At 39.7% G+C, this 14,670-nt stretch overlaps 1 protein-coding gene across 4 annotated transcripts in view; it reads right to left on the reverse strand.

The window, feature by feature from the left end:
• The window catches only part of ube2f (ubiquitin-conjugating enzyme E2F (putative)), a 39,076-nt gene extending 30,849 nt beyond the window's left edge, over positions 1-8,227 (reverse strand). For 2 of the 4 annotated variants that reach the window (XM_079358195.1, XM_079358194.1), the window contains exons 1-4: positions 7,989-8,224; positions 5,179-5,360; positions 4,239-4,268; positions 1,601-1,666 (exon numbers count right to left, since the gene is read on the reverse strand). In XM_079358195.1, the coding sequence (XP_079214321.1) occupies positions 1,601-1,666; positions 4,239-4,268; positions 5,179-5,293 (211 nt within the window). In that variant the 5' untranslated portion in view covers positions 5,294-5,360; positions 7,989-8,224. Of the gene's footprint in view, positions 1-1,600; positions 1,667-4,238; positions 4,269-5,178; positions 5,361-7,988 lie in introns of all 4 variants that reach the window. The other 2 variants (XM_079358196.1, XM_079358193.1) reach the window with 2 other exon arrangements.
• Between the last annotated feature and the right edge of the window lie 6,443 nt (positions 8,228-14,670).

A 14,670-nucleotide genomic window follows, 5' to 3' on the forward strand; every position in this document is an offset into this window, starting at 1 on the left:
ATATGAAATAAGATTAAGAAAGCAGGGCCTGACTCATTTAGGTGATATTTAGATCTGATGTGGATATTAGGGAGAGAATGTCTGATACCGAGGTGTTGGCCGATGTCTTTATGAGCTCTACGGTATCTTTGATCTGTAAAGAGAGATAAATGTACATGTACACATGCATCGTGACGATCCCTCAAATACAGTCATCTAACACTTTAAGGAAATATAAAATGCAGTAAAGAAGGGGAATCAACAGGAAAGTGAACTTGTGATGATGCTGGTTGTAATCCATTGAGCACACTCTCATGGTAAAAGAGAACTGCTGCTTTCACTCACTGTCTGACGGGTGAAGACATGTAGCCGACGCCGATAGGAACATGATATTATCGGCCGGCCGCTACTTCCAAACGTCTTCCCTTTTTATGCAATCAGAAGAGTTGGACCGACAGTTGTATCTCTTTCTTTCTTTCTTTCTTTGGCATCTAAAATGATTCAGTGCTTCAGATAATCTAACTGATACTGAGACGAGACGTAAACCCTGGACGTGTTCCCACACAGAGAAAGTGTGTGTATGTGTTTCTGTGTGATTGATAGAAAAGAAAATGTGAAGTAAAAGAGTGCCCAGAGACTCTGCTAATTGCACACACCAGCGTATTCAGATTGCACTATATTCGACAGGTAGCCTACTTAGCTAGCAACACTGCTGAGCAGACAGGTCGGATGTTTGGAATAATGAATGTCAAATGCAGCGAAGACCGGAGTGTCGTTTTAGAGGAGCACAGTAAGAAAAAAGACAAACTGGAATCACTTGAATCTGTAATCCCCCACCCCCCCCCCCCAACCCATTACACACAACCTCCTCCTCCACAGAAGCATCCGCTCAAACAAACACCCCATCTCTCTGTACGTGTGACACGACAGGATGTGAGATATCCAAACTGGAGGTTTCAAACTGATTAGTATGCACTGTCCCTCAAAATGAAAAATTGATCTGCCCTTTCTTTACACTGCACATCAAATGGTGACATTTTGCTAACTTTTTCAGGGTTTCTATTAATTTGGCACCCGAGCTTTCACTGAATCAGAAATGTTCAGATTTTAAATTCATGCATCAGATTCCATCATCTGCCGTAAAGTGAAAAGAAATTTCCAAAAGTAGACAAATGAAAGTTGGCTTTGAGCTCGGTTTTGTTTGTTTCATTAGAAAAGCCTTCATTTAATAAGTTGAAAGGTTCTCTGACACACGTAAATCCCAGCCCTCGCCCAACCAGCTGATTGATCCTGGGATATTTGCCTCGTATGACTTTCAAATAAGTTCAATCAAACAATCAATCATGTGATAAAGTGAGACAACGGGAGCGCTTCTCGTTTCCCCTCAGACCTCCGGTGCTTATGGGAGGGAAAACTTCAGTCCAAAAAACATTCTTATGGATGATCAGGCACCTCGATGACTCAAACAAAGGCTTTTTTGGTCGGACGTTTTCCTTAACTTTTTTTTTTTTGTCAATCAATCACTTGATATCTGTACAGCCCCAATTCATTACAAATGTTACTGAAAGTTTCATCATCAGAGCAGTTATTACAGAAAATAACAAAGACATTCCTCTCTTACCAGGAGACACTGCCAGATGAAAATGATGCAGCTTGTCCTCATCTGGGAAATTGGCTTTGCATGTACCTGAACAGGAACAAATTGAAGGACAATGATTAGTAATTGTAGTGAAACGATGTCACCACAGACGAGAGTTTGAAAGTCTACTGTTATTTATTTAATTAGTTTTTTTGCCTCTAAGTTAAACAATAGCATTCAAAACAAATGACTGTTTTATTCCTAACAACCATTTCTGAGGCCTCAGTGTGTGCACACTGTCCCTGTTGACTGAAGGATTGGAACCTCTGGAATCTCTGTGGCCCCACATTTCCCCCTGGTGTTCAAGGTCATGTACTGCACTTCAAACAATCAACTTCACCTGACACAGCCTTTTGAACTTTGAAATCGCATTTATCAGAACCTCAAAACGTTTCACTGAGCTCTGACTCTTTAATGTTGTTTTGATTGTGTCAATGATATCAGACTTAATGTATGGAATTATTTTGTGAAACGACTCTGTTAAGCCTTGTTAAAATCTGGTCGATCAAGAAAAATAAGCCGGCAAAGAAAGCGGCTGTCCCCAAATAATTTCAAAAAAAGTATTCATCCCCTTCGAACCTTCTTTACCAAGTTCACCGATCATTTATGCCGACATCACCGTAGAAATATTCAGGGAAAGATTTGACTCAAATGCAACAATGTTGGAGCGTAAACAAGATCTGTAGAGCATTACGCATCAAAAACCTCCATGTTCAAATATTTAAATATTAGTTGACAATCTCAGTTTGGTGAAGCCTGAAGCATCAACCAGATTAATCATTGGTTCCTGAACGACATGCCTTTAGCTTCACTTCTTCATTCGATCTTGTTCTACATCACCATCTGTTCATGAGAAGTGAGATTTTGTCATTTGTATGACGATCACAAGGCCTGTGTGAGGCTCGTGGTTCAGCTCTGCCTTGGAAGAACCTTTCATCACATACACCTCAGAGTAAGAAGAACTTCATACTTTGATCGTGAAAGTGAAAAATTGGCAGTTAAACTCAGTAAGGTGAAGTCGTGTCATTAGGAAGGAAAACGCTCTGAGACAATTGACGGGAGCCAGATGTCTGCTTGTGAATGGCCCTTGTGTTGAAGTGTCCCGTCCATTGGGTTCCTTTGTTTCTCCTGAGAGCACCGCTGCACAGTCTGATTATATACGAACAGATCCCTTCCTCCTCTTCTCCTGACTTCCTGCCGGCTCTTAATGGGAAAATCCATCAGTGTCATTCAGTGAGTCCAGACGCACGGCAAAGAGCCAGGTTTCCGTAAAGAATAGGGCCGACGCCTCGTGAAGATCAACACTTTATACGAGACCATATTCCATCTTTGCTGCTGGTAATGAGGCACAGAGCGAGTGAACTCAACGGTTTCTTTAAAGGTGCAGCGTCCTTATTCTGCCCTTATCACCGACAGCTTCAACAAGGCAGAATGTGTCGATGAGCTTGAGTTAAATTCACCAGTGGTTTCTTGCTATGGTCGCATCATTTTTGGCACGTGTTGTTGTGTATTTATGATTCAAATACGTTAAGCTGACATTCCAGTCAACACTGTGAGCTCGGACCCATGTCCACCTGTCACCTTTTTTATTTCCCTGAGCACTATTTTTCAATCAGAGAGCGTTGGCAGTAACACAAAAAGCATTCTGTTGTTTTAGTGCGGCTACTTCGAGCTCTCAAGTTAAAAAAAAATCTTTCTACTTCTCCTCCAGATTGTCTCTTTTATCATCATTCTTCTTCTGATCAGGAAAAAAAAAACTGTCAAACTTTAACACTTAAAGAGTAAAAAGCAACGGAGCAGTGTCAGTAATACAGTTATCAACAGAGTGTTGTCATAGAGACAGGCTGGAAGCTTCATGCAAACGCTCCTCAGCGCACAGCCAGCGTTCCTCTGCCTCGCTGGACACAGGGCCCTGCACGTTCGGCTCCTTTTCTGTGTTCCGTCGTTCTCAGCTGTGAGGACAATCACGTCAGACCACACACGGGAAGAAAGGTGGAAGTACAAAATAAATCCAACTGTGAGAAGTAAAACAAGCATGGCACTAATCCCAGGCTCACAGAGCATTTGTTTGGAGTCAGGATCAGGATTATGGTTCATTCCCAGCTTAACAAAGCAACATTTCTATGGTGGAGCTGGGGGAGACGGTAAACAATCTAAAGCCTGTTTCACTGTAAATAGGCTTCCAAACATATCTGATGTACTAACCTACTATGAGAGAAGAAGATTAGATTCATCTCTGGCTGAGGACTTGCAATGTACACTACGCAAGTATTTGTAGTTTAAAGTACTGATGAATGCAGTACAGCCTTTACGCCTCCTGCCTCAGCTCACACTATGATTTTTTTCTCAATTTTTCCTGTAAAGCCAGAAAATACAAGCAGCCATTCTTCCAATAAAACCTTCTCTGCGTCCTAAAATTGATTGAATGTATCATCCAGAAGGACAGTGCAAGAACGTGTGGCATGTCAAGTTAACTATTCAGCTGTCAAACTTGGAACATGTTGTGGTGCCGAACGGATGCAAATACGGCGAGCAATGCAAAAGAGTCTTGACCTCAGAGAGCCGGGCTTCACCGGCTGACTGAGAACAGGGTGTGACGGAGCGTTCTTGGAATACTTACAGGGGAGATTGGCTTCAAGTTCTGCAACTTCTGTTGAGACGAGAGAGAGAAAAACAGATTAAGAAACAGAGAGAGGACCAGCGGACACTGTCACACTCGTTACAGGAGGTCACCTGATCAATAAGGGAAAGCCCTCTGCATAGAAACATTTCTAAAACACTAGCTGTTAAATAAATTGTCCCGTTCAATGAAGCTTTACTGTTCTATCATGGAGTTAAAAAGAGAAAGAAGAGAACCTATAAGATGACAGTAAAAGGTGGAAAGTTGTTTAGCTTGCATTGCTGCTGGGTTAAGTGTGGTCCGTTTTTTTTTTTTTAAGCTGTCTGTTTTGGTTACTCATCCTGACACACTTTTCAGAACTTGTTTGTGCCAGCTTTACAACACGTTAGAAAAATAAGTCCGAACGGAGGAGGGGGCTTGTCTCTCTGGGCAGTTTACATGTTTGTTGTGATGAGTCATGTTAAGATCTGGGTTTTTTTTGTTGGGTTTTTTTGCCTTTCATGCATAATATCCTTTGGGATGTGCAGAGTGTAATTATCAGGTATAACTTCTCCACGTGGAGGTCAGAGAATAAGGTCAGCTACTAGCTATAGCACAGTGTGACTGTTTAGACGACAAGTACTCTTCTCCAAATCCAACATGACACAAATGTCAGGTATGTAATCACATGTGGTGATTGGTACAGGGACTTGAGCTTGTATAGCGCTTTTTTCTAATGAAAGTGTTTTTGTTTTTTTCACCTAAATGTCACATTCACTGATTCACGTTCACACACTGATGGCCAAGGGAAAACATCCATGGGGGGAATAGGAGATGAATAGATAAGAGGAAAAACATCAAAACAGAACTGACTCTGTTATTCTTCAAAAATTCAGCTGCTTTAGTTTTTTTGCTTTATAGAAAAGACGCATGAGGATGAAGTGGACCAGGACGCCGTCACCTTTGGTAAGGAGGCGGTCCCTGATTGAGACCCTGTGGGTGGAGTCTGAGGCTCCTGAGGCACGGCCCGTCTTTCCTCCATCGTCCCTCTTCAGCTTACTGGCCAACGTAAGCATGGCTCCGCTGCTGTGGTCTAGCTCGGTCTGCCCCACGCTGCGCTGCGCTGCACTGCTGCTTAAATGCCTGTCAATGTCAACCACACAGGTCATAAAGAATGTTAAACCAAAGTCATCCTCAATTAGACAGAGCATAAAGGGAAACTGCACATGATGAAACTGAACACATCTGTCAATATGAACCCACACTCACATTCATACACACTCATACGCCACTGACGAATCAGCGAGAGCAATTCTGGGTGAAGTGTCTTGCCCAAGGACGACCCTACATTCTGGTTTCGAGATCACCGACTCTAACAGCTAAGGCTCAGCTCTCTTCAATGTAGCCATTTAGCCACCTACTGACATTATGAACAGTTGAACACAAACAGCAGGCTGTAGATGCAGAGTCATATTTGTCGACTGAATCCAGTGATAAGTTTGTATCTTGTCAGGCAACATTGTTGTTTGGCTTCTCAAAAGTTTTTGCTAGCTTCAACAAATGTACACTGTCCGTGAGTTAGAGGTGTTCACAGTGCAGAGGCCTTCAGTTGCTGCCAAAGTGCACCAAACTAAATCCCTCCATGTTGTTGCTTTAAAAGGTCCAATATGTAAGACGGCTCCTCCTTCTAAGTTGGTCTGTTTTTGTTTTGACCAGAGAAGGTACAGTAGGCGGTTTTCCAGATATATTACCAGTTATCACAGAGAACCAACAGGTGTTGCAGTGATGGGAGCTGGAAAGTGAACCGGTTCAGATACAACTTATTCTGTCAGACATAAAAAGCCTTAGCATTGGAGATGTTTTTGAAAAATGGAGACAGGTTAGAAGGCAGAAAGCTTTCCAAATGGATGCATAGCTGGCTCAACACTGAAAATTCCTTTTCTACAACTAGACAATCTGTGTGTGTGTGTGTGGGGGGGGGGGGGGGGGGGGGGGGGGGGCTGCCTTACCTATTTTAAATGCCAGCTTTCAGAGTGACATATTCCTCCTTTAAAGCCATGTAAAACCAAAAGGAGAAAACTCTCAGCTATATGCCATCAAAATTCATCATCACTCAAGGTTTGATTTCCTACAATGAGTTCATTCATTACTAGTGGAAGCTGCCAAAACTATAAAAAATGTTTTACGATTATCGTTTTGTAATGGTAATATTAAATGCAACAGGACACACACAAGTTCATAACGAATAGTTTAAAAACGCATTACTGTCACTGAATTACGATATCAGGAGCGTAGCAGACAGAAGACAGCCTACGGAGACGAGCAACAGTCCTCAAAATGGTAACTCATGTTCAACAGACGGAGCAAAGTAACAGGAAGACAAAAGAGTACTCAACATCAATGCTCCTGCCAGCTTTCTAACTAATGATGTTGCTGCAGGAAGCGCTCCAGCGTGACTTCATTAAACTCCGAGATAAAAGCATTCACTCTTCCTCAACACGTCATCAGGTGCTTATTTGTGTCACGCAAGAAGAGAAATCCACTCGAGGACATTTGTTGCTCACTTACTTCATCCATTTGTCTTGTTCAACTGTTGACAATTTGGCATTTCTAATATTTAATCACACATTAAGTATAAGTGCATCATTGAATGTGTATTAATATGCTATATTTATGTAGAAAGGAGCAGTTCACAAAGCTAGGAGATTTTCAAGGTGCTATTTGGATTGAGGTTTGCAGTTATAGCAAAGAGCATGTAAAACCCATCCAATTCAATAAATTACAACTAAAACAACTTTGACATTCACCAAAAATAACCTTGTCTGGCAGCGACTTTCATAAAACTTAACAACCATCTTGATACATTGCTTACGTCATTTACTTTGTGTAATACATGTCAGTCCTGCTGGTCTCCATTCCGCTGGGTTCTGTGTAAAAGCCCGACATTACACCTTTACTGCTGTATATGTTCAGTGACGTGCAGACAGGTCTGTAAACATCAATCAGGGATTAGTTCACTGGCATGTCTGCACTGTGTGTCCTGTCTGAGCACCCGGGGGTGCCCATTTGGGGGCAGCAGTAGCAACGAGTGAGAGGTATCAGGTATCAGGTATCAGTGATCCCTTAAAATGTGTGTTACTGAAGTTGCTGCTTAGCCAGCTGCCTGACCTGTCAGTCACTGCAGCCTGACTCAGATCACCTGGATGTTAGTCAAAAAAGTGTTATTGAGCAGAACAGTGAGGACACGTTTCATGTTCCTCTGTTGTTGGTGTACCACAAAGCAAACATACACTGAGGACACTCAATGTTAGCATACAGGTGAGGAGGACATGTTCAGAAAACGAGTGAGTGGGTGTTTTGTTTTGAAAAAACGTTTTTTTCAAAACCCTGTAATAAAACTCAAAGAAAAATCCAGCTAACACGATGTACTCATCAATACAGTTTACTAGAAGCCAGAGCTTTATGTGGGACAGAAAGCAAGGGGGGGAACAAGACGAGGAGGAATTAAAGCCCATGCACAATAATGAAAAAGTTTATAAACTGCCTCGTCGATGTATTTACCTTTAACTCGTTAACTCACCGTAATAACAAACCGGTTAACACAGCTAGCTACAGACTATCTCCGAGCTTTCCTCTTAGCTCAGGACTCTGTATTCTGCACGAGTATATGAAGAGATACAACATGTTTCTTTAATTTAAAGAGGCATTATAAAGTTGTTAGGAAAGTGTCCGTGCTAGCCTGTGTTAGCCTGTGTGTTGAGTTGTTTTTACCTGCTGTGTCAGAGCTCGCGCTCCGTGCTACACCATAATCATCCGTCCTCCTCTGCGATGTCTGCACCTTGAACCGGAGCTTATCTGGCCCGAGTCCGACTGTCAATCACCTCCAAAATGATTATTTCTGCTCTCAGAGTGGAAATAAACTGATTGAAGAATCAGCTGTCACAACTTCGTTCCGGTGTCATGGGCAACGGAAGCGCAGTGAGTGCCGGTCGTTATTGTTGTCCGTGTCGACACTGCGACAGATAAACAGTTCCGAGATTACATTTAAAAATCCTAAAGCTGATGGAGAAATTATAATAGATACATTATATACATGTTATAACTATATCAAGAACTATATCTATTAAACTATTACATTTGTAATCTATATTAATTAAAATTAATTGTATTTTTAATCGCATGCTTGAAATTCCATTATTATACCTATAACAAGGCTTTTATTTTGAATTCTTGTTCCTTTTTAAACAGAGTAGTCTGCCAGCTCTGTAGTCTGCAGTGCTTGTAGTTTTTATCCAGTCCTGCTTTTCTTTTTTCTTTTTTTAAAGTATAGACTTTCTGGTAGATTGAAGATTACAACATTAACTCAACAGAGAAATAAATAAATAAATCATTACAATAAATAAATGTAATGCACTAATTTCAGACCTATGCTGACAGTCCATGCAGATTTGAAAAGAAACAATATTCTAGAATTAATTATAAGTATGAACAATATGATACCATACGATACTCTGTTGTCATTTTGGGGAAATTTGACAGACATTCAGCTGCCTACACTCAAATCAATAAATAGAATAATAACCATAGAAAAACCACAACTACACATAAACAAAAACACACATGTCGAGACAGAACAACACAACATACATATATTGCACATTACCCATAAGATCTGCAAAAACACACCATGAGAGACAACATAACAATGGTAAGGAAATAATAAAAAGCATACAGGGACACCATGAAGCTATTTCACAACCCACACAGTAAAACAAAACATTATTTAGAATTTTTAAAAACATATATATATATATATATATATACACATTTATATATATATTATATAAACCTCTGACCAGCTGACAGGGGCTGGTAACATCTTAATAATGAATGTCAAATATTAAATCTCTTATCTTCTATACAATCCTCAGGTAGACGCATTCACATGATGAAATCTGCCTCTCTTACAAACTCAGGGAAACTTATGCTGACTGTTTGACAGGACGACTCATTATTTTCCTGGAGCAAACCAAATTCACCCTAATGTTTAAGGACAACAACTGTGATTCACTTGGCCAGTTGATGAGGACCCACGAGGCATGGGGTCTGTCTCTGTAAACAGACGCATGTTCTTGTCTGACCTGCTTGGTCAGATGAAGGTTTAAAAAATAAATCAGTCTATTAATCTTGGAGTAGATGATTGTATTTTATTTTATCTACATCTGTTTAGACAGGTGCTGGCCATCAGACTTTCTGCTGTTGATTTGCCCCATCATGACATTGTGATGCTTACTCACTTCTCTTCACATAGAGCTCTGAACAGGGCTTTTTTTTTCTTTTTTTTAAGCTGTGAACCATGAGTACAAAACATACCTCTGAATGTATTGATAGAAAATGAATATTGTTGCTCAAGTGTGTTAAAAAAAACCTTTAGCAGAGTTACTTAAAAAAAAAAGTATTTTCAGGGGAAGAAAGTACAATAAAGTGAGGAACAAAAATCCAGATGGGATCAGTAATTCCAGAGAAAGGAGAATTCTCTGAAAATAGTATTCTGCAGATATAAGCTTATAAATGTTTCCACCTTCTCCTCAAATGACACATGAAGGAGAAAATCCAAAGCTGAAGATGAAGGCTTTCACTTTGATATTAAATACTTCTGTCACTTCTGGGTCTCGCAGCTTGGAGGAGGTTATAAAAGTTTGACATGCTTTTCTTTCCAAAGGGGGGCAATTAAATGACAGAGGATGCACCTTCGGGATGTCAGACATGTGTTTATCTTTTTGGATAGCTCTTGACAAATTAAATATTTTTAAAAAGAAGGCTTTGGCTTTTGTTCAGCATGTCTGAAACCCATTAGTGATTTGGATAATATTAACCTTGAGTCAAATACATCTGCTGTCTGCATGCCTGATAAAAATAAATTAGCATGAGTCTCCTGCTGCTGTGCTTGTTGTGCACAATCCAGTTTATAAGTCTCTGATGGCAATCAACTGATCCCCTCACTTTCATCTTCACCTCATGACTCAGTCTCTCAGTTCATCACACTGACTGAACAGGTCATGTATCATGTAGATCGGATTGAAAATATTAAACAGCATTAGGTTCTTTTGGACCAAACTGTTCTGGGACTTTTTGAAGAGAAACTATCCACAAGGGAATTCTCTGAGAACTACACACCATGGGCAGTGCTTTTATCTGCTTTTGCACCACCATGGTAGGTTCTCTGAAGTAGTAGCAAAAAAGGGTTCCTAAAATGAAAATATTTCATAGTTCCTGTGGTCCAAAAGACGACTATTAATATTTACAGTTAAGACTCTGAGACCAAAGAGATAAAATGCATCCCTATTAATGGAAACGTATTCATAATCATTTGCCTAGACAGAATGTTTTCATACCAGGCTATGAACATGTTTAATTCAAGCTAAAGTAACTGTTCTATTCAATCAGTGCTTTGCCAACATTTTCATGCCAACATGCTGTAATCATGTTATCTTGAGAACAGTAAAAAACATTATTTGTTGCTATATTACAAAGACCCAGCTTAATCCATCATCAGCACTTCAGCAAAGCATCAAAAGTTACAAGGACAAGATAAAAACTGCCTTTTAACAGGTAGAAATTTTCATGTCAAGGCATGTCATGGCAAAACACATAAAAAAAGTATTTGGTCGGAAAAGGGTTGAACAAGTATGGAGTTTCAGGGGCATCACAAAAGCCCAGTATAGCCCAGGAAGATAGCACGACGCGCCAGATAGCCCAGCAGCTATGTTGTGCACCTTTCGCACAAGAGGCCCCAAAGCCCACCACAGCAGACGTGGGTTTGGAGCCGATCTTGGCCCCTTGCTGCATGTCATCCACCCAATATCTCCCTGTCTGTCTGTCTTCAGCTGTCCTAGTTAATAAAGGCAAAAAGGCTCAAAAATATAAAAAAAAAAAAAAGGAGTATAGCCTAATTCATGTTAGCCAACATACATCTTACAGCCTGTCTTTCTGTTGAGATATCAAAGTCTTATTAAAAAGATTTGATATGTTAGCTCAACAGAGTTAAAGTTATTATTATCATACCACCAGTTTCTTTGTACATCAGACTGACATCTGGCTGTCAATTCACATCAGATTAGCACTGGAACTGCAGCAGCAGTGACTGTTGCCCCATTGGCTCTGATCTTAGTCACGTAAAAGACAAAATGTTACACCAGGGGGCTTTGCCATACCAGCCTGACAACATAACCCAGATATGAGTGTAGAGTCTACTCAGGTTAAGAGAAAATGCTCCCCTGCAACAACATGACTAATGCACATGTCATGCTGATACAAATCCTGTCTTGTACTTCGTATTTGCATTCTGTGGCTGTGGGCTGTTTAGAAAATGACAAGAGCTGTCCCTACTGCTTCTCAAATAAATATGGGGAAACACAATACTTACAGTGTGTGTGTGTGTGTGTGTGTGTGTGTGTGTGTGTGTGTGTGTGTGTGTGTGTGTGTGTGTGTGTGTGTGTGTGTGTGTGTGTGTGTGTGTGTGTGTGTGTGTGTGTGTGTGTGTGTGTGTGTGTGTGTGTGTGTGTGTGTGTGTGTGTGTGTAGAAGACAGTTGCATAGTAAACAGGTAGAGATTAAACGTTGCGCTGAAATGTAGTATACTGCTTTATTTAATACCTCCTATGTGATAATGTTCACAGCAGTCAGGAAGGCTTTTGGGTAATGTCCAGTAAGTCCTATAGCACTTTCAAAGAGGAGAGGTGAACATCTGTACAGCAGACACACCAGGCATGCTCACTGCTTCCCAGAAAAGCCAACTTGGTCTGAAGTCATTCCAACACACTCTGCAGTGTTTCAACGCCATGAAGAGCGACAGAGTTACTATCTGTATTTTGTTTTTCCGACACACACTTAGCATATGAAAATTGTCTTTAGCACTACAACCTTTTTTGGTCATTAAATCTCTCCATGATTTGAATATGGGAGGAGGAGGAAGAAGCTTCTCCTGACTCAAACAAATGAATATGCAAAACATTCTGTTTATTCAGAAGGAACTGCTGTTACTAGTTTGATATAACTTTAGTGCAGAAATGGGTTTGGTTTAACTCTTGAATTATTCCCTTTTAACTTTATATATTCCAGCGTATAGAGAATAATCCCCTAATTACAGTTCTGAGCATCTTTTCATTAAAAAAATAACATTTAATTAAAAAGAGGAATACCAATAACAAACCTGAATATTTAAGATTTATGTAAAAAATTGTAGCTTTTTAATCAATAGCCTTCAAGCAATAGCACAACATCCTTAAGAGCTCTGGATGGAGCTTTGAGCTCATACAGCTGCAACAACAGATGGATGGAAAGATTCGTGAGATGGTGCTGTGTTTTCACATGAAATGTTGGAACAATAACCACACAGCTAACTTATGTACCATAGAGCGTTTATCCTCTTTTCGAAAAACATGCATAAAACCAAACTCAGAACAGAGGATTTTATGATTATATTTATACGATAGTCACATCATAGTCCATCACTGTGTGATAAATTACAACAATAACACAGTTTCTCTTGGATTCAAGAGAGCCTTTAAAAACACACTTTTATAATAAGGAAACATTAATATAACCCATTTTACCCAAATTATCATAAAATGTAGTCTGGTAATGTATTAGTAATCTGTTGGAAATATAAAAGTGGAAATAGCTATTTTTCGTACAAAGGAAGGATTAGCAACCAAGATTACAGAAGGAAAGAGCAACATGTTGACAAGGACAATTTAATATGGAACTTGTGGTTTGCCTGCTCAGCATTCCTGAAATACTCACCTTTAAATACTGCCCGAACATGTTCACGTTTAAATATGTATTTGTGGACAATTGTGTATGAAAATGTTCATTTTTACTTTGTCTGCTGCAAACTGACTGCTGCTGATCATTTTTTTACTCTGTAGAATTGTTCCAATATTCTCTATTGCTTGTAAATTGAAGCTGGACACAGACCAAGGAAAATGTCCCTGAGAATACAATAAAGTATATTGTATCTAATTGTATCTGTTAACATTGGAACAGCTCCAGTCAACAATGAATGCATTTGATCATTTTCTTGCCAATACTTTTTAATGCAGCTTTGTATTTGCCGAACGCACCAGCTATACCTCATACTGTACTTTCTGGCATGAAATAAAGTGAAGGATGATGCATAGGAGAGGGTAGATCATTTGTAATGGCATGACATTTTTCTTTTTTTCACAACCAACCTGTAAGAATTGGAATTGTATAAATGCAACAAACGAGGGATTGTAGTGGAAAATGTATCACTATAAGTGGACTGGTACATGATCATCAGTGATACTCTCTATATCCCAGACAAAAATACTTCACACAGGATTTGTAATATGACTGTGATGACCTAACAACAGGGGGTTAAACTGAGATAGCTCAGGGCTAAAAAAGATATAGACTGAATACTCTTTGGCTCTGTTCTACAGGTGTATAACATATTACCAACATTAAGCCCCCTCGTGTTGCTCTGAGGCCTCAAGTCAGTTTCAGTGATAACCAATGCTGAAGGCTCTACCATTCAGCTTTGCCAACATTAAGTGTTTTAAAAGCAAATGTGGGACTCACATGTCAGAAAAGAGGCCAGCAGATGTTTCTGCTGTGGAAAGGTAGGTGAAAAGTGTCGGATGTTGTCAAGGATCTTACAGTAGTGAAACAATATTCACTTCCCATTAAATGTCTCCCTCTAGTGGTTATACATTTCACAATCCACAGTTTAAGTCACTCTTTAACCACTACAATTTCAATTCAGTTTTATTAGTATAGCACATTTCATACAAACGTAAACTCAATGTGCTTAAAAAAAAGCACACTGATTAACTACACGGCTAATGTACAACAGCTTTTGGATTAATCTAACACTAACATGATGCAGCCATAGATCTGCACAGTGTCAACACATAAAGAAGAGACGCAGAGGAATGGTAGCTATTAAAAGTTACACATTTTATATCAAAAGGATGAGCATCAGTCTTTCATTTTGACAGTTTTACTAACCACCTTTTGGTGAAAACTATTAAACAATAGCTGGATATGTTTGGAAAGCTTTGTTGCCAGTTATCAGAATATCATGATGTCACTTGAATGTTTGTATTGCTAGCTGGACTCAAACAGATACGCCCTGGCTTTGCTGGCGTTATTGACAGGTATGCTTTATAAATAAATAAAAAAATGTCAGGCAGTTTAAACTGGAGCTGATACCCACCAGTGTTTGTATTCATTGTAGTGATATCTGGCACAAGCAGCTCCATACAGACATGACCATATTCTCAGCTCTTCCTCTTTCCCTCTCTCAAAAGTAAAGTATAAGAGTACTTTTCATAGTGTCAATTTCAATGTCATCTTTTTTTCGAAATTGATATTTAGTGCCAAAACAGGGTTAAAGTTTATACAGTAAAAAACATCCAAAGCACTAC

The sequence above is a fragment of the Symphodus melops genome, assembly GCF_947650265.1.
Source record: "Symphodus melops genome assembly, chromosome: 12".
NCBI classification, from domain to species: Eukaryota; Metazoa; Chordata; class Actinopteri; order Labriformes; family Labridae; genus Symphodus; species Symphodus melops.